At 45.0% G+C, this 19,851-nt stretch overlaps 1 protein-coding gene across 1 annotated transcript; it reads left to right on the top strand.

The window, feature by feature from the left end:
- The first annotated feature begins 476 nt into the window (after positions 1 to 476).
- On the top strand, positions 477 to 7,180 carry DUSP23 (dual specificity phosphatase 23). The gene is made up of 4 exons (XM_037825612.1): positions 477 to 597; positions 704 to 972; positions 2,232 to 2,503; positions 6,945 to 7,180. The coding sequence occupies exons 1-3, from the start codon at positions 591 to 593 to the stop codon at positions 2,415 to 2,417; spliced, it is 462 nt and encodes a 153-aa protein (XP_037681540.1). The 5' UTR covers positions 477 to 590; the 3' UTR covers positions 2,418 to 2,503; positions 6,945 to 7,180.
- Positions 7,181 to 19,851: the final 12,671 nt, after the last annotated feature.

The raw sequence follows: 19,851 nt of genomic DNA, 5'->3' as shown, positions 1-19,851 counted from the left end.
TCCCTAGATGGCAGTCCAGTATTTTTTAATAATTCCAACAATGAAAAAACTGAGAATCATCTTTTTTAGAGTAGTGAGTCTCCCTTACTAGAAGAGTTCAAAAAGTCACTGATAATGACTAGAGTCCTTGTAGAAAAGATTTCCTCCCCTAAGCAGATTTGTCATCTCTCATATCCCGGGACATCCACTATGAAGAAATTAAGCCAGGCCCTTGGGGAGGCTGGGGCAACCGGTCAGTAATGAAATAACTGCAACTGGCCGCCAAGGGGCAGAAGAGTCTGACCCCGGGTTGCACAGTCACAAAAAACAATTCTTAATAGTTCTGGGTTTTCCTTCTGGCTGGTTGTGTTGTTCCTCCAGTCTCCGTGCGCATCACTGCAATAACCCCGCCTACAATTTACTATCCGACCAATCAACGAGCGTCCTATTCCAGGCGGGTGACGGACCTCGGAGCTTTCCCTGGTCTCTCAGTGCCCAGTTCGCAGTTCTAGCCCCGCCTCCCAAGCCGCTGGGCCAATCCCCCTCCGCAGAGGACGACGTAAACCCGCAGGGGCGGTGCCCAGGAGGCCACGTGACCTCAGCAGCGCCAAATGCCCGGTAATTGGCAGGTTTCCCGGCCCAGGGCGGGCGGAAGGAGGGGTCGGCGAAGCGGGACTGGGCTGGCATTGTCCCCGGTGACCCGTTGTCCTGTTCCCTCCCCCAGCAATGGGCGTAGAGCCCCCCAACTTCTCGTGGGTGCTCCCTGGCCGGCTGGCGGGGCTGGCGCTGCCGCGGCTCCCCGCCCACTACCAGTTCCTGTGGGACCTGGGCGTGCGGCACTTGGTGTCCTTGACGGAGCGCAGGCCTCCCCACAGCGACAGCTGCCCGGGGCTCACCCTGCACCGGTTTCGCATCCCAGACTTCTGCCCGCCGGCCCCGGACCAGATCGACAGCTTCATACAGCTAGTGGACGAGGCCAACGCTCGGAGAGAGGTCAGCGGGCGGGGTCAGCGCTGAGTGGGAGGGGCTGGGAAGGGGTCATCGGAGAACAAAGGCGGAGCTGAGGATGGTCAAGGGCGGGGAGTAATTGAGCTGGGCTCGGGGAGGTTGGGGAAAGACAGGGCTAGGAGACAGCGGTTGAGTAAGGAGGATCGAAAGCGATAGGGGTTGGGAAGCAGGGGTACGTGTGAATGGGTGCAGTAAAGGAGAGAGCGAAGCAGTATGAATTGAGCTTGAGGAGAGTCAACAAAGAACTGGCTAATTTCGTTGTGAGTTGAGAAGAAGATAAGACTTGAGAGAGGTGGAGGTAAAAGTCAGATGGAGGCAATAATTTAGCAGTCTCTAAGGCAGCGCTATCCAATTAAATGTAATAGAGCCACATAGGTAATTTTAAAATTTTTTAGAAACCGCACTTCTTAAAACAGTAGAAAAGAAGCCGGTAAAATTAGTTTTGGTAATGTAGTTTATTTAATCCAGTTAAGTAAAAACATTACATGCATGTCTCATTTTATCGTGCTTGGCTTTTTTGCGGTTGGCAGATATTGCATTGTTTACAAATTGAAAGTTTGTTGCAACCCTGTATAGAGCTAGTCTTTCAGTGCCATTTTTTTCCAACACCATGTGCTCACTTTTGTTTCTGTCACATTTTAATTTAAGTATGTACATTGGTGTTTTTTTTGTTTTTTTTTTTTAAGACATAATGCTTTGCAACTTAATAGACTATAATGTAAATGTAACTGTTTTATGCACTGGGAAAAATTTGTGTGACTTCCTTTATTGTAATATTCGCTTTATTGTGGTGGACTAAAACTGAACACAATACCTCCTAGGTATGCCTGTATTATTTCAACATATAATCAATATAAAATAATTTCTTAATGAGATATTTTCATTCTTTTTTATACTACATCTTCAAAATCTTTTGTGCATTTTACACCACATCTCGCTTTGGACTATCCACATTTCAAGTAAGTAGCCACATAGGGCTGTAGCTTCTGTATTGGATAGAACAGGTAGAGGATTGTGGGGAGACAAGTCAGGAGACCAGTGATTGAACAAGCTACTTCTGAGGTGATTGGTGGCCTCCAAGCCACGCAGGTACAGAGCCAGACCTCCCTTACTTGGCTGTCACTTGTGCTGAGTCCTGAGCCTGACCCAGAAGAAGCAGCTGTGGAGAGACTGGCCCTAGTGAGGGGCAGGAAATTGTTGGGGAGGGCCTTGGGCTCCATCCCATCCAGCTCCTGTCTTCACAGGCAGTGGGAGTGCACTGTGCTCTGGGCTTTGGCCGCACCGGCACCATGCTGGCTTGTTACCTGGTGAAGGAGTGGGGCCTGACTGCAGGAGACGCCATCGCTGAAATCAGGCGCCTTCGACCCGGCTCCATTGAGACCTACGATCAGGAGAAAGCGGTCTTCCAGTTCTACCAGCGAACCAAATAAGGGGCCTCAGAGCCCTTCAGCCAGTCCCCCACTTTCCTGAGCTGTGTGGCAGATGGGGCTAGAGCCCCGGAAGCGGACTGAAAGTGGTAAGCCCTCCAGCTCAGCTCCCAGCTGGCTCAAGCGACTGAAGTAGCCATCCCCCCGCAGGCAGTTCCTGGTCTGATCAAAGGGATGGCTGGGGCGTTATGGAAGTGACAGGGTCCCTCTGCGGCTGCCTGGAGTAAATAATCTTTAAGAACCAGCTCATATTTGCATAGCACTTTAGTTTACACAGCACTCCTACACATCGATTTATTTGATCCTTGCAATAGCCCTGTGATATAGGAAAAGCAGACAGGCCATCCCTGTCCCTCTAAGGTAGTTCTTGCTGAGAGAGGCCAAATAATCAGTCACCTAGGGTCATGTTCCCAGAAGCTGGAAGGATGGACCAGGACTACAGCACATATCTTTAGCTTTTTGAAGATGCTGAAACTCCATCTCTTTGATCCCTAACAATATTTGATTTTGATTGTAGCTTCTGGGGAGCTAGTAATTGAAAAGGATGCAAATCCTCAGCAGTCTGGCCTCCTGGCTCCCAGGATCTCTAACACTAATGAGCCAAGAGGACCTGTGTTGACACAACCCCTCAGTCTAGGCCCAGCTACCCATGTGTTTCATGCCCTTATCCTTCTCAGGACAGAGAAGGCCTGGATATTGTGCTCACAGATAACCACCATCTCCATCTCTTAATGGCTGAGTACCTTTCACTAGCTGTGGTTACTGACCAGCTCGGCCCATCTTGATACCCCACACAACCTCAGGCCAAGGAATGCTGGAATTGAGCCAGTGTAGACAGTCATGCAGAGCAGTCATTTGATAATTAAGTGAAGAGCTTTGTCATGTTTCTCAGATGTCACCTTCACTTCTCCCATTGGACACCTTCCTGCCATGAACAGTGATGCATGGCTTCTAAGAAATAGGATGAATGGGATATACCAGCCAAATGGACTCTTTGCTATAGCTTCTGCCTGTGTTCCTCTCCACTCTTCTGCTCTGGCAGACTGGGCTGGATGAGATAGAAATTCATCATGAAACATGTATTAAGTGCCTCTGTGCCAGGCTTTGTTAGATGCGGTGGTTACCAGCTGAATGAAACATGATTCCTGCCCTCAGGAGCTCCCAGCTTTCTGGAGGAGATGGGCACAGGTAGAGTTCACCCACATACAATGGGCACTACGACAGACATGCGCCCAGGGTACAGTGAAGACCTAGAGGAGGGAGGAGTCAGAGGTTCCCCAATAAGCCCCATCCCTTATAGCCAAGACCAGAGCCAAGCCTAAGCCACCCACTCCTCCCTTCTCTTTTCTCCCTTGCATCACACCCATCCAATTCACCCCATCCAACTCACTCTCACCCAAAATGTACATCAGCCAGAGTTGCAGCAGTCTGAGAGAGACAGACTTGAAGGCCCCCTACTTTTTCTCTTTATGTCTAATCTGAATAATTAGTTCCTTCATTCTGTTCCCTTAGTCTCAGCCTACCCAAACGAGGACATCTCCAAAAAAGAAGAAACTCAGAATTCCAGGCATTCAGACTGCAACAGAGAAATGAAAAATAGTACACAGAGAGGAAGCACTCAAACCCTTACCCCCTCCACCAAAAACTCCATCCACTCTGCCCAACACCCCTTCCCTCTCCCCCAATGTCACAGCCCCAGTCTGCTTCTTAATGGAAACCAGAGCATCTTTCATTGGGGGTGGGGGGTGGGGGCTGGGATGCCTCTGTGTTCCTGTGAAGAAGCTGAGGCAGGATGGGTGTGAATAGCCCACTTCCTGGACCCCTTCCCTCTGCTCTGAGGACGAAGGGAGGGAGGTGGGAGACTTAAAGGCTTAAAGCTCCACAGCAGAGTTTAGTCACTGCTCAGATCCTCAGAGTCCATAGGGCCAATCCTCACCCTTTTTGCCCCTCTGTTTCTATGTCTTCCATCTTCCCCGGATCCCCGGCACTGCGGGAGAGAAATCTTTGCCCTTCCCTTCCTCTCAAGTCTCCTTTGAAGGTGATAGAAAACTTTTCTAACGCCATTAAAGCCCTGTGTGCAGCCTCCATCCCCATAATTTAAGCAGGTCTCCTCTGCCTCAAGAGTTCCTTAGGGAAATAAACATATAATTATGTGCTTAAGGAAATTGGTTTTTAAATAAGTAAGTGTTGATCGAGATGAAAAACTCTGCCATTATCCCTCCATCTACCTTGGAAGGGAGCCTGAAGCTCCCTTCGGGCTCATTCTTACCCCCACATTTTTTGCCTTCCCAGCACCCCCTCTTCTGTGTTTGGCCATGAATGAAGGGTAACAGACTAGCCATGATACTCCTTATCATATCTTATACCAAGATGATAAGTGTGAAGAACAAACCACCTTCTTTGACTAAAAAAAAAACCTTCACATAGCATCAGACCTGAGTTTCTAAACCTCAGTGCTATTGATATTTGGGTCCAGATAATTCTTTATTGTGGAGGACTGCCCTGTGCATTGTAAGAGATTTAGCAGCAACCCTGGCTTAGATGCCGATAGAACACTGCCCCCCACCCCTTTCCAGTTATGACAACCAACAATGTTGTCTCCAGACATTGCCAAATGTCCCCTAGGGGGCCAGCTTAGTTTGCCAGGGCTGCTGTGATGAATACCACACAATGAGTTGGTTTAAACTACAAGAATTCATTGTCTCATGGTTTTGAAGGCTAGAAATCCAACATCAAGGTTTCAATGGGCCATGCTGTCTCCTGGAGCCCATAGTGATGGCAGTCCTCTGTCACACGGTGATGTCCTTGGTCTCCTGTGGTGTTCTCTGACTTCTAGCTTCTTTTTATAAGGCCTCCACTAATATGCATTAAGGCCCACCTTGATTCAGTTTAGACACATTTAAACAGGATCTTAAAGATCGTATTCACAAATGAGTCCACACCTCCACTGCTGATACATCTTCAAAGGGTCCTATTTACAAATGGGTTCACACCTACAGGAATTTGGGTTAATATTAAGAACGTGTCTTTTGTTGGGATTCATGATTCAATCTACAACAGGGGATGGGGGCAAAATCACCCCTGGTTGAGAAACGCTGCATCAGATCGGGACACAATTACAAGCCTTCACTTCCTATGAGGCAGAAGTGGCAAAATGCATGGGAATTTCTGTGGATGCACACATCTTGGTAGGGGATAAGGGGGCAACTCAGGACACCATTACCTTTTCAAGTACTAGCCGGCACCCATCTCCGGTCCCTCACTTTTTCCTGGGTGGGGTAAGCTAGAGACGGACATCATTAACTTTCTGTGTTCAGGAGGGTTTTATTCTCAATGAGTTGCTGTTGGGCATAGCTGCAGTACTATCTACTCCCACATCCTGCCCTTCATGTTTTTAGTTTCCTTCCATATTTATTCTCTGGTATGTGGTCAAAGTTCCCTGCCCAAAGGAGACTTTTCTGCATGGAAAGCATCCCTCCATGACATATGGGCTCTGTACCCATCACCTCCTGGGTTCATCTCCCAGAAGACTGTCCTGATGCAGAAGCAGCTGGAGTCAGGATAGGAAAAGCATCAGTCACACTCTTTGGGAAGCATCCTCCCTGGATGCTGTGTGCTGGGACACTTTACCTGAAGGATGTCCTTTTGCTGTCTGGTTCTAGGTCCATGACTGCTTCCCAGGCCATGTGTCGCAGCACACAGCATCCTGCTGCAGAGAGGACCAGAGGAGGGAACTAGGCCCACATCCTGCCTGCACACTGCCGGCTTCCCAGATCTCACTGGGAACTAAATTTTGTTGTCACAGTCCCTGACCCTACAGCTGTTCATAACGTGTAGGGTTCCTGTCACAGAGGGTGGCCCTGCTTCTCCTCACTGCTTTGGGTTATACACAACCCCTCCAACTTCCCCCCATCACCCTCCAGGTCACATCATCTCAGTGCAGTGATGAGCATGTGTCCTGGGGCAGAGATTGGGTCCAACCCATAAACCATTTCTCAGAATGAACTGCATCTCTTTGCCAAACCTCAAATCAAACCTTCTGCTATTTACATCTTGCCATTCTTTCTGAGAAGGAAACTAATTTGGTCTCACGGGATTGTGTTATCACAAAACAATGTCAATTACCACTGATACATTTCACACTTTGCTTATTTATATGATTATAATTGTTGCCCTTTAGGAAGCACCTAGCAGGTAGCAGGTATTTTACATGCATTGCCTTATATCATTTTATCCTCATAACAACTCTGCAAGTCAGTTATTTTCCCCTTTTTATAGTTGAGGGAACTGAGATTCAGAGAGATAAGTAACTTGCCCCAAACCAAGTACTTAATACTGAAGGAGCTGAGATACAAAACCCAAGGGTAACTTCAGAGTTCACACTCCTTTGACCAGACTACCTGCCTGCCAAAACTGCCCTTCCCCTGGTTCCAGAGTTCCCCCGAGGAATCTATCTTCACAATCAGTGCTTGGCCTTGCAGGCCATCTTGTCAGCAGGCCCTCTGACAGCCATTCTCTTCATTCTTTTAGGAGGCCAGAGAACAACACTTCACCTGACAGTGAAGCCAATGGCAACAGAATTATGAGCAACTCTAAAATGCAGCCCAAGCGTGTAAGGCCAGGAAAATGAAACTGATTCTCATGGGCACTTCTGATTCATAGCACACGAACGTCCTTGCCCAACATATTGAGGTGTGTATGACTGGCATCAAGCCCTCAAAAATTATTTTCATGACTGATGATTTATTAAAAATCCTAATATCCTTTCTGGTTTTGTTGCTTTTTGAATCCTGAACACATGCCAAGCACTCTGCCAAGTGCTTTACCTACATTATCTCGTTTAATCCTCAAAACAACCCTATGAACAGGCACTATTACGATGACCAGTTTACAGATGAAGAAACTGAAACCACAGAGTTTAAGTAACATGCCCAAAGTCGTACAGCTAGAACCAAGATTTCAACATGCGGCTGTCTGCTCTTGGGAGCAAAGAGAAAATACTTCATTGTAATTAAAATATATATAACAGCATCATGTGCTCCTCAGAATTTCATTTAGACCCACAGGTCATCAGTGGACCTCTGACCCCACAGCTTCCCTAATGCAGCAGCCCCTGTCTCCTGCAGTGCTGCTCCCACTTGAGAGGGTGCCAACTGCCAGCTCAGTCATCATCGCTAACAGGCTGCTGCCTCAAGCCTCCAGCAAAAATATTGTCCCCTGTTGATTTAGAAATGAGTTACATAAGCACCTCTTCCATTACTTTAAAAAATGTTCTCCAGCTATTTTGAATTCAAGGCATGCTCCTGAGAAGGAAGCATACTTGTCCAAGCAAGCAGAAATTTGAGAAACACTTTGGTGCACGTCCATGCCTGAAGTTGATGACTTATTTGCAACCTTGGTAACCGAGTCCTTTGTGCCAGTAAATTGCTTGAATTGCTTCAACCACTCTCTCACCCTATTTTTCCCTTCAGTTATTCTGTCACCATGGATATATGATTATGAAACAAATTAGTGATGTCATCTGAGTTTTCAATGTATGGGATTTTCCCCCTAGCCTTTGTAACAAATTCACCCCCATCTCTTCTTTGCCAATATGTATTTAGTGACAACTCTGCTCCAAACCCAAGGCAGACCCTGTGGGAAATGATAATTGATACAGCCGTGCCCAGAAGTGATACTGCTCACCTCCTTCAGAAAATATGCACCTTTGGCCTTCCCCACCCCTACCCCAAGCAAATATCGTTGATTCACATGTCTTTTTTTTTTTTTTTTAATATTCATTTTATTGAGATATATTCACATACCACACAATCATATAAAACAAATCATACATATGATTGTTCACAGTACTGTTACATAGTTGTACATTCATCACCAAAATCAATCCCCAACACCCTCATTACCACACGCACAAAAATAACCAGAATAATAATTAAAATGAAAAAGTGTGCTTCAGGTTTTAAAGCAGGGAAGGATAGTGAGGCATTTACCTTGGGCCCCAAATTTAAGGGGCACCAAAAAATTCAGGAAATAGTATTTGAATGCAAGGTTTTAAAAAATCAAAAGTAATGCAAAAAGTCCATGGTGAACAAAATATCAAAATTTCAAATACAGATAACATTGGTAATGGTGCCATGCCAAGCCATTTAAGAGCATCACATGTCTTTTTTAGGTACCATTCTTGATAGCTAGTCAGGTCTGGGTGCAGCTGAGGGTCATGGAATAGAGTTAAATAAAGTAGCCTGTGCTGGGATCAAGTCCACAGGCAGAGCCATGCCACTCTTGACCATGACCTATTAAGGCCTGAGGAGTCTGATTCCTTCCTGTTCTCCCTTACCTGATACAACCCCTCCCCCACAGTCCTTGTTCTCTGTCCTCTGCTTGTGTTGGGGGTCCCCAGGACCCCCCTCAGGTTTGTTGATTCACTAGAAGGACTCATAGAACTCAGAAAAACTGTTATACTCACACTTACATTTTAGCAGAGAAAGGTTTACAGATTAAAATCAGCAGAGGAAAAAGGCACATGGAGCAAAGTCCAAAAGAATCCAGGCGTAAGCTTCTAGTGGTCCTCTCCCAGTGGAGTCACACAGAAAGCATTTCATTCTCCCAGTAGCAATGTGTGACAACATGTACAAAATATTGCCAACCAGGGAAGCTCACCCAAGCCTTAGTGCTAGGGTCAGGCACATAGGCATGCAGCACCCACAAGATTGACTTTAGCTACTCAGTCTCCAGCCCCTTCAGAAGTCAAACAGATACAGCATGGCCCAAAGCAGCCTAGACATACAAAAATAGGCAGTCAAAATAAGGCACATTATTAGCATAAACTATATGAGGTGGCCCAAGGTCTCAGGCATACAAAGATTTTTTTTCAGGCAGAAGATGTTCCAAGGGCTCCAAGGTTATCTCCCAGGAGCCAGTGAAGAGCCAGTCCTGAAGACCTTTGGAATGTGTAGGGTTGGGCATCCTCAAGCCTGCTGCATTAGACATTTACTGCATACTACCAGCTACTTCGTGCTCTCTCCTCATCTCAGTCTGGGCACATTGTTCCCTTTGCATGGGTTGCTTGACTCCCCAAGTCTGCTTGGCTCCTTCCCCTACTGTTCATCTCCTCAGGGAAAGGTTTAAGCATCATCCTCTCCCTCCACGTATACTCCCACATACTTCCAAAGCATCTGTCCTACTTCACAGCCCTCTGCTCACCTATTCTGATTCACTTCATTATGTAAGGACCCTATTAACACTCCTAGCACCCAGCGCAATACCTGGCATATTGGTGCTCGATAGACTATCTGATATGCTGTCAACCTGCCTGGGCATCCACACACAGATGAAGAAGTGGGAAGAAAATAATCTAGTATACATATAAAGATGGACAAATACAACCAGGAAAGGGAAAGATGTCACACATAAATACTTAAGCACCCTTGAAGTGATTAGAGAGATAAAAGGAGTGAGTCTGGTAAAATTCTATCAAAAAGTTGAACCTTCATTGAGATGTAGAGGGCATGGTTACATAGCCTAAAGGGATATACAAATGTTGACTGCTATTTAAAAATACTAGTGTTATGTGTCATGTGCATAGTTTACAGAAGGAGACAGAGAAAGAGATGGCAAGATGAATTAATGACAGTGAGGGGAGGGAAAGATATAGGGAGTCATCTGGCATGGACGAAGTAAAAATTTCATCCAGTAGATAGCAGAAAATACATCGTTGGGTTGAAGTGGTGAAAGGGCAGCAGAAACTCATGCTAAAGGGTTAAGATTTTATCTGATCACCAGCATGGAGTCACCCCTGGTCCCTGAGCAGAAGACGTGTCACCAGATTCCAATTTTCCTTATGTTACATTTTGACAGAATGGCCCCCTTACTTAGCAGCAGTGTGGTGCTTTATGATTTAACACTGCCAAAGAGAGACAAGGACTCACTGCTGCTGATTTTTAAGACTTTTCAGAAGATAAGAGTTAAGTAAGAACCTGCTTTCCCTGCTTGCTGGAAGTTAATGACTTTAATGCTTTGCAAAAGAAAGTAAGAGGGTTGTTAAGTCAGAGTGCTCACCCTCTGGGCTTGCAGGTTATGATTTTTTAATGCTTGTCAAATGGGCAAGGAACTCAAGTGAGTGTCATCCCTGTGTGCTAGAAATTTATGTCTTTCAGATGGTAACTGTCACTGGCTCCCACACACCCATTGTTCTGCCTGATTGATTGGCACCCCATTTTAAATACTGGGTTCTTACCATATCCCAATGGACACAATTCAAAGATCCAGAGGGGCAGTGACCGCTGGTGCTGCACCTAGCCCAGTGCTCTGGTATTTCTCCCTGTTGTCTCAAGACCAAGGGGTGCTCTGTGAGTTCAAACTTTCTACCTCAGTTGCACTCCCACTGGCCACCCTTTCTTCCATTGTGTCTCTCCCCTTACCTTCCAACCTGCCTTCTCTTCTCCAAATAACACTCAATTTAGCAAGGACAGAAGAGACAAACAGACCATGTGAAATGTTTTCCTGTAAGTGGAGGTCATATTTTTGCACCACTCCATATGTGACATAGAGCACTGGGGAGTCCAAAGACAGCCACTACCCTCCACAACCCCCAGGAGTCAAGGCGGCAGTAAACTCCAGAGCACCCTGAGCACCAGTGCTCTCCTGGGTGAAGGCCTGGAAAATAACAGACCAAAACAGGGCACCCAGAGTGCCCCCTACAACCCCGCACAATTGCCTTCAGGGCTGAAGGCAGGACTTGGCATGGATGGCAACCCTGGGTCTCCGCACCTTGTCTGCTCTTTAGTCATGGGAGTCCCAGATCTGGTCTGGCACTTGTGCTCAAATCCCTCCAGAGAGGGAGGGAATCTGGGAATGCATGAAGGGATCCAGACCCACACAGGCGTCAGGCTGCACCCTTGAGAGTGACCTTCAACTCACCCCAACCCACTTCTGTGCATTTTGATAACCCAAAAGCCACAGAGGAAGACAGTGGGAATCCCAGGTGGGGTATATCTGGAAGGAATCAGGGAAATGCAAATTAAAACAAAAAGGTATAATTCATCTACCTCAAACTGGGCACACACACATGAAAATAATAAGTTAGCAAGGCTAAGGGGAAACGGGAACTCTCAAAATGCTAGGGGATGTGTGAATCAGTACAGTAATCTTGGAGAGTGATGTAGCAATGTTCTTATCTGAACATCCAGCCACTTTGATTCCGTTTATATACAAATTCTGCAAATTTGGAGTAATTCTGCATGTGAGCAACCTAGAGACATGTACAAGGCTGTTCGTTTATTTATTAATTTGATACATATTTATTGAGCACCTACTATGTGCCAGGCACAGTTCTTAGGGGGTGAAAATTGAGTATGAAAAAAACACAAAAATTTTTGCCCTCATGGAGTCTTTATGCAACATTGTTTGAATATCCACAAACTGAAAACAACCTAAAAATATATTGTTAGTATAAACACCCTGGAACCATAGCTACTAGCAGCAACATAGACATATCTTGGTAACAATGTTGGGTAAGTAGGAAAGAAACCTGTAGAGTATTGGGTACAGAATACCGTTTGTGTGAATAAAAGAAAACAATACTATAAATTGTTTATGAATACCATTTGTGTGAATAAAAACAAACAATACTATAAATTGTTTATGGATACACATATTTGTTATAAAAATAAATGACTTGAATAACCACCAAACTTAGGATCTTGGCTGCCTCCCGGATTGGGGGTTGGGAGGAGAGAATGGGGAGGAGAACTTCACGTTTAATTAGAAAGCTTTATTTCTTAAAAACAAAACACCTGATGCAAATATAAGTACAAATGTTAGCATTGCATATGTTGGATGTTAAGCGTATAAATGTTCATTTTAGCAACCTGGGTTCTTTTTAGATTTAGTTCAAGAAGGGGAAATATTTATACTGCTTTCAAATTAAAGGGGGGAGAGGGGTCTCCCAGCGACCCAGGGACTGAAGCCCGCTTCGTTTAAAGGAGACTCTGGGATCCCGTCCCCCAGAGACCACCAAGCTGGCCAATGGACCAAGCTCGGTAGGAAAAGTACTATCGGTAGGTTCCCGGCGCAGTACCCTAGATCCCAGCGAGCTACTTGGCGTCCTCTAGGGGCCCGACCGAGCTCGGCAGCGGCCTCCTCTGTTGGTGTGAATGTGAAGCTCGGGAAAGTCGCCATCGCTGCCGCAGGAGTAGAAATTGGTTCAACCACTTTGAAGAGCGATTTGGCACGATCTGGTAAAGTTGAAGATTCACAGACCCTATTATTCAAAAATTGTTTTTAAGATTTACCCTAGAGACATTCAGACATGTACACAAGGAAGCAAGTACAAATGTTTTTTGCAGCTTTGTTTATAATGGCCAAAAATGGAAAACAGCATCATTATCCATCATTAGAATAGAAAAATAAAGCTAGACATATGTATCCAATAAAATACTATGCCACAGTGAAAATAACAACTAGAGCCACACTATGAACCCATCTCACAAACAATGCAGTGGAAAGGGCAAGTTGCAGAATTGTCCCATAGTAAGATACCATTTACATAAAATTTTAAACATGCCAAGCAATATTATATATCCTTGATTGGTAAACAAAAATGTTGTGAAAGTACAAAAATAGACATGGGAATGATAAAAACCAAATGCACTCCCTGGCGACATGGAACATGACTCCCAGGAATGATCCTGGCCCTGGCATGGAGGGATTGAAAATGCCTTCTTGACAAGGGGAAAAAGAAAGGTAACAAAATAAGGTTACAATGGCTAAGAGATTTCAAACAGAGTCAAGGAACTATCCTGGAGGTTAAGCTTAAGCAAGCTCCAGCTGGATATTCCAAATGGCCATGGTATGTCAAGCCCTAACCAACAGTAGTCCCCAAATACCTAGTCCCTATCTGAAACTCTATGACAGCTTTACTCATGTAGTTTATTCTTCAGAAACTTAAATCCTCTAGAGAAATCCTATGCCAGCTAAGTCCCAAAACCCAGAGGCAACAACAGCCTCTTCAACAGCATCAACCAGATGCAGCCCCCTTCCCCGTAATGTCGACACCCCTTTTCGACATGAACAAGTTACGGTGGTCACTGCCTAGACACCCCTGAAGATCAAGAAAGTGACTAAATGAAGGAAGGGGTAACAACAGACAAGATAGGATTTAACAAAGAATTACGATAACTGAATCTTTATATAAATTTTTTTAGATGCTAGCGTATTAGAATGGCTAGAAGGAAATACTGAAACTGTGGAATTGTAACCCATAACATTCTTTGAAATTCACTCTGTATCTACTCATTAAAATGTATATTGAAATTTATCACCTTTCTGTATATATGTTCTATTTCACAATAAGGAAATAACTGAAACTATGGTACTGTAACCCATAACATTTTTTGAAATTTGCTATGTAACTACTTGTTAAATCATCCTTTGAAAGTTATCACCTTTCTGTATATATGTTATATTTCACAATAAAAAAATGTAAAAAAAAAAAAATTAGAAAATAAAAAAATGCAGGGTCTACCTCTAGGAAGGGAGGGAGGAGACTAGAATTGGGAAGGAGTACATATGGGGGCTTCAACTGATACTGTATTACTTTATTTCTTTAAAAAAAAACAGGCAAATATGAGAAAATTTTAGAATTCAATAGGTACAAAGATGTTATCTGCTTTTCTGAATGTTTAATAACATTTTATATATTTTTAAAGAGCAGAGAAAGGGGGGGAAATAGGGGCAGAGACTCTGAGGCAAGGGAAAGAACAAATAAAGGGCCTGAGGGAGGAAAAAGTTTGTGTGTTAGCAGAGCTGAAAGATCAGCCCAAGCACTGTAAGAGAGGGGGGCATGGCCTAAGGTGGCATGAAAGAGACAGATGAGGACAGAGTATGCAAGGTGCAAGAGAATCTTGCAAGAACAGGCGCCAAATCAAAATGTGGGGGGATTGGCACACAGAACAATACACCCAGCAGTATTTATTCCCTATACCTAACTGCAAGTCCCTCCCCTGTTTCTCCATTGACTGGATACTTTAGAGGTTACATTCTATTCCACAAGCCTAACTAGCCAGCTCAAATTTGAAACATGCAGCCTGCCCAAATTGGAAACATTTGGAATAAAAGTCTCCTGTGCAAACTTGGAACATTTGAAACAAGTCTCCACCCCTCTTTCCTTTGTTCTTGAACTGCAGAGCCAGTCTGAGCTAGTTTGGTAACAACTTATGAAGCTGTTTAAGGAACATTTACACCCCCCCCCCCAGTCTCCACCTTGCGAAGACAGTGGATGGATAAACAGGAGGACTGGCTGCCGATTATAGCTCAGCTTCTTGACCCTCTGCCATTCCCCTGAGCTGCCCCCACCCTGTGTGAAAGCTAAACTTAATCTAATTCTCACAGGGGTGTGCTTTTTTCTCAGTGCAATGGAAAGACTTTGGAAGTTCTAAGCAGAGGAGTACTTATATTGGAGCAATTTACATTTTGAGAAGGTCACTTTTTTTCCTTCTTTGTGTAAAATGGATACAAGGAAGGCAAGAACAGAGGCAGGGAAAAGAATTAAGAGGCTTTTATGGTAATGATGGCAAGAAATATTGGGCCACTCCACTATAATGGTGATGGTAAAGATGGAGAGAATAAGGGGGCTTGGAATTACACTTTTTATTGGAGACTATAGAATTTCTTAATAAATTAGATGTGAGGGATGACTCTGAGGTTTCTGTTTGGGTAACTGAGGTGCTATTTACTGAAATGAGAAAGGCTGATGGGGAAGGGGAGGCATGGTACAAAAGTTGATTTGTTTGTTTATTCCCAGCAAGGATGGGAGGGATGAAGAATTTTATTTTGGACACGTTCGATTTGAGCTTGTTCATGAACTCTCTAAGTGGAGACGTAGAGCAGGCAGTTGAATATGCAGGGCCAAAGTCCATGAAAGAGGTCAGTCAGGTCAACAGAGATGAATTCGGATGTCATCAGCATATTACTCAAAACCACTCAGGTCTGTCTGATTCCAAATCTCATGCTCGTTCCCCGATGTCTCATAAGGAGGCCTTGTAAATAAAGAGAGCCCAGGTCTGAGCTCTGAGGAGCTCAGGAAGAAGAGGAGATCCAGCAAACAGACTAAGAAGGAGAGCCAGGTAGGAGGAAAATCAGGAGAGGGTGATGGTGATGGATGCCAAGAAGTGTTTCAAGAGGGCAGCAGTGTTCAACTGTTGAAAATACTGCTGAGTGGCCAAATAAGTGGAAGTCAGAGAATCGTCTGTTGGAGGTGGCCACACAGAAGTCATTGTAACTTTGACAAAAGCAGTTTCAGAGGAGCAGTGGGGGCTGAAGCCAGGTCATACGTGATTGGGGAGTGGGTAGAATTGAGGAAGAGGAGGCAATGAGAGTGGGCAAGTCTTTGGAGGGACATGGCTATGATAGGAGGAGAGAAATGGGTGGAAGCTGCAAGGGGTGAGTGAGGCAAAAGCGAGAGGTTTGTTTTGCTTCAGATGCTATTTCCACATGTTTGAATGCAGATGAAAAGAATCCAGTAGAGAGAAATTCATGGTGGGAGGTAGAGGAGGGAATGAATGGAGGGTGGAGAACTTCGGGAAGGGAAAGAGAATGGAATCCGAAGCCCACAAATACATGCGGCTGAGCCAGATTCTTATTCAGGTTTGTCTGATTCCAAACCCATGCTCTTTCCCAGATACCTCATTGCCTTTTTTAATTTTTTACTTGCTCATGGGTATCCTATTTGCAGGGTCCATTGCACTGAACCCTTTACTAACACCTGCTCTAAATACACAAGTCTTATGGTGTTCCCATTTCCATCTGGATTCTGCCTTTACCCAGGGAACTGGAGGGGAAAATAAGCAAGCTGAAGAAAATTAAATCTGACCCATTTTTTGCATTCTATATAAATGCATGAAATAGATTATGTTTGACAGTGGTAAACAGAGAACAAAAGAAATCCAATTTATTGCTTTAATTATGTATGTTTTTCTTTCTCATTCTTCAGGGAAGAATAAGCCTCCATCATTTTTTCAGCACCTTCTCTGGAGCTATTCCTTAATTTCTAAGGCTGCTTTAGGTAACCACAGGATTCTAGCCAAGGCTGTCCTATCTTAAGCATAATCAAATACTTTTGAACATACTGCCTCGGAAGATACATGCAAGGAAGGATATAATGGGTATGTATAAAATTAAAAGTAAGGAAACAGAGTGGGGGGTGGAGTTGTCCATTAAGCAAACAGCATAGATTAAACTGAAGGCCCTCCAAAGCAATGATGCTCTCCCACTGCCAAGCAGGAAGGATTAAAGGTACTGAATTAATTTGGATACTAGCCTAACTCACAGCCAACCAACTATCTTTAGGTGCAGAAGTCTCACCCTAAAATCCACTTCTTTATACCTAGAAGAATAAAAGAACAAGAGGGCCTAAAGGAGAGCAGATGAGATTACAATTCAGCAGCCACTGCGCTGACTGTTACTAGGCATAAGCAGGACCAGTAAGAGGGGGGCCCCCACTTCCCCTCAGTCTCCCTCCAACACATTTGTTGAACACATGTTCTGAAGGCACAACAAAAAGCAAGACAAACATGGTCCTTGCCCTCAGGAAAGTCGCAGTCCTCTGGGGGAAATACACACAAGAGGCAATTACAAGGGGGTATGAAAGTACTAAGACAGGGAGTGTATATGCACCTAACCCAGCCAGGGTAGGGGACGGTGGTCAGGAAGCATTTCTGCAGCAGGAGATATGTAAGTTGAAATCTAAGTAATGAGCAGGACTGGCAGTGGCGGTAGGCAGCAGGGAAATAATAACAAGGAAAATAAAAAGTGTGCACACATACCATTCCTATAATCCAAGGGGTCACATCAATGAGGACGTTTTTGCTGGACTAATTTTGCAGTGGAGGGTGGCTCTTTGGGTCAAATCAGAGTCGTGACACCCAGGTGTCTGACTTTCATGGCAGGGCAGGGAGTAGGACTGTTGACTGAGATTGGAAACCCCAGAAGAGGACCAGGTGGGAGGCAGAAGCGGGCTTCAGGCAGGACATGTTGAGCCTAAGGAGTCCCTAAGACCTCCGAGGGGAGCTGTCAGGGGCCCGGGTAGATATTCCAATCTGAAACACAGTTATGGTCTGAGCTCACAAGATAAATTTGGGATTCTTTAGATGAGAAATGATCATTTAAACTGTTGTCACACATGAGAACATTTAGAGAGTGAAGAGAGGACGAGGGCTGGCACTGGGGTCCGAAGAACCCGTTCAGAGTCACAAGAGGAGGCTGAGCCTGCAAAAGAAAGTGGGAGGGAGAGCCTGAGAGGGGGAGGAAATCCAGGAGAGGGTGGCAGTGTTACAGAATGGATGAAAGTGTGTAAGGAAGGAAGAAGGGGTCAGCAGTAAGATATTAGCATGCAATCAAATAGAATGAGTTCAGAAATGGATATGCTAGAGACGCCAAGGAGGCTGAAGACAAACTGGAGTGGGTTGAGGGATGAGTGAGAAGGGAGAATTGACACCAGCATTCCCAAACCTTTTCACATCATGGCACATATGGAAAATTATATTTAAGAGGCTTTGACCTTGAGATAATGGAGCAAGGCTGCTCTCAACTGGAGTGTCCCCCCCACCCCACCTCCAGCCGCTCCAAGGCCAAGGGCTGCGATCAATAACTCATAACACCCATAACCATTTGAGGCACATTGTTGTGTCTCAGGATGCCAGTAGACCACTTGTGGTAGGTAGTTTGGAGCAGTTATTTACCCCAGAAAAGGCTATATTCTTTTAATCCATTGCTGTGGGTGCAGACCTATTGTGGGTGGGACCTTTTGGCAGCCCATTCAAGGATGGTCTTAATCCTTTTACTGGTGTCCTTTATGAGAGGATAAAAGAGAGGAAAAGCCCAGGTGCATAGAGAAAAAGCCCCCAGAGGAGCTGAGAGAAGAAGCCACTGAAACCAGAAGCTGAAAGCAATGAAACCTGGGAGAGTAGGACCAGCAGATGCCGGTCATGTGCCTTCCCATGTGACAGAGGTGTCCCAGATGCCGGCGGCCTTTCTTCAGAGAAGGTATTGTCCTGTTGATGCCTTAATTTGGACATTTTCAAGGCCTTAGAACTGTAAATTTGTAAGCTAATAAATCCCCATTGTAAAAGCCAGCCCATTTCTGGTATATTGCCTTCTCAAGCTTTAGCAAACCAAAACACCACTGTTTCAAGTAGACTGACTGTGAAGGGGTGCCAACAGTGGGTGTGAAATCAACGGAAGGGTGGTTGGTTCGGTTCTGTTTGGTTTTAGGATGAAAGAGACTTGAACATCTTTTGGGAGCATCTATGGGAATGATCCAGTTGAGATGGAGTGTTTGAATTTATGGGTAAGATAAGGGTAGTGTAGCACTGGTAGTGTAAGGCACCTAAGATACAAAGTTAGAATCCAACTTCAGGTGGAGGGGTGAATGTATTAGATATTGTGTATGCAAAAGTGTAACCCTCTCCACAACCCTAGAAAGTGGGTGTCATTGTTACCATGTTACAGATTTAAAATCTGAGACTTCATGAGGTCAAGTCACTGCTCCAGATGCCCACCTAGTAAACAGCAGCACCAGGATTAGAACCCAGAGCTTTCTGACTCCTCCAACAATTTTACTTTGGTGCACCCTGAACCTCAGACTGTGCTAGGCCTGGAGACACAAAAATGAACTAGACTTGGCCCTTGCCTGTGAGGAGAACCCAGACTGGGAGTAGAGAAAGACAATTTAACAAATACAGTACAATGTGATAAATAGAATAATGGTGGCATGAAAAAAAAGTGCTCCAAGGAGCACACTATACCAAGTATATGCCTGTCTCTTCTAGCTCCTGGAGGAAGGATGGACTGGGCATGGAGCAAGCGCTAAAAAGCAAAAAAAAAGCTGGATGAATAGATAAATGGATGGATGGTCGGACAGGCAGACGAACGCGTCAGTGTTAATGAAGATTCCCTCTTTAGGGGAATTGTTGTCCATGTAGCCACAAGGGGTCACTGCAGGCCTGACACAAGCAAAGGATTTTCCTTTGGCCCTTTGGTGTTCTCTCCATTTGCTCTCTGGAAGGCAGAGGCAAGGAGACAGGGAATGAGTGTGATGCCAGCTGCCTCATGGTCTTTGCTGTCCTCTAGAGACCAGATCCAGAGCTTTATTCCCAGTCTGGTTCTATCTCCTCTCTACTCCCGGTTTTTTCATCTCATGACCTAAACTCTAAACTTTGGACACGTTTCTCCAATTTCCCTTCTCTTTCAGACCTAACTCAGAGAAACGGTCTCGGGTCTTTCACTGGGTCTCCAGTTCCAGCTAGGGATGAGGCTTCAACCCCAGGAGACTTTAGAACAGAGTGACTGCACAGATTACTTCACCTCTCCAGGCCTCATCGGCAAAAGGCAAAGGTCAGGAAGGAGGCTTTGGTGGCTGAAAGATTTTTGGCCTTCCTTA

The sequence above is a fragment of the Choloepus didactylus genome, chromosome 2 (assembly GCF_015220235.1).
Source record: "Choloepus didactylus isolate mChoDid1 chromosome 2, mChoDid1.pri, whole genome shotgun sequence".
NCBI lineage: Eukaryota > Metazoa > Chordata > Mammalia > Pilosa > Megalonychidae > Choloepus > Choloepus didactylus.
The sequence above is the reverse complement of the archived record's forward strand: the minus strand, read 5'-3'. Positions and strand labels throughout refer to the sequence as shown.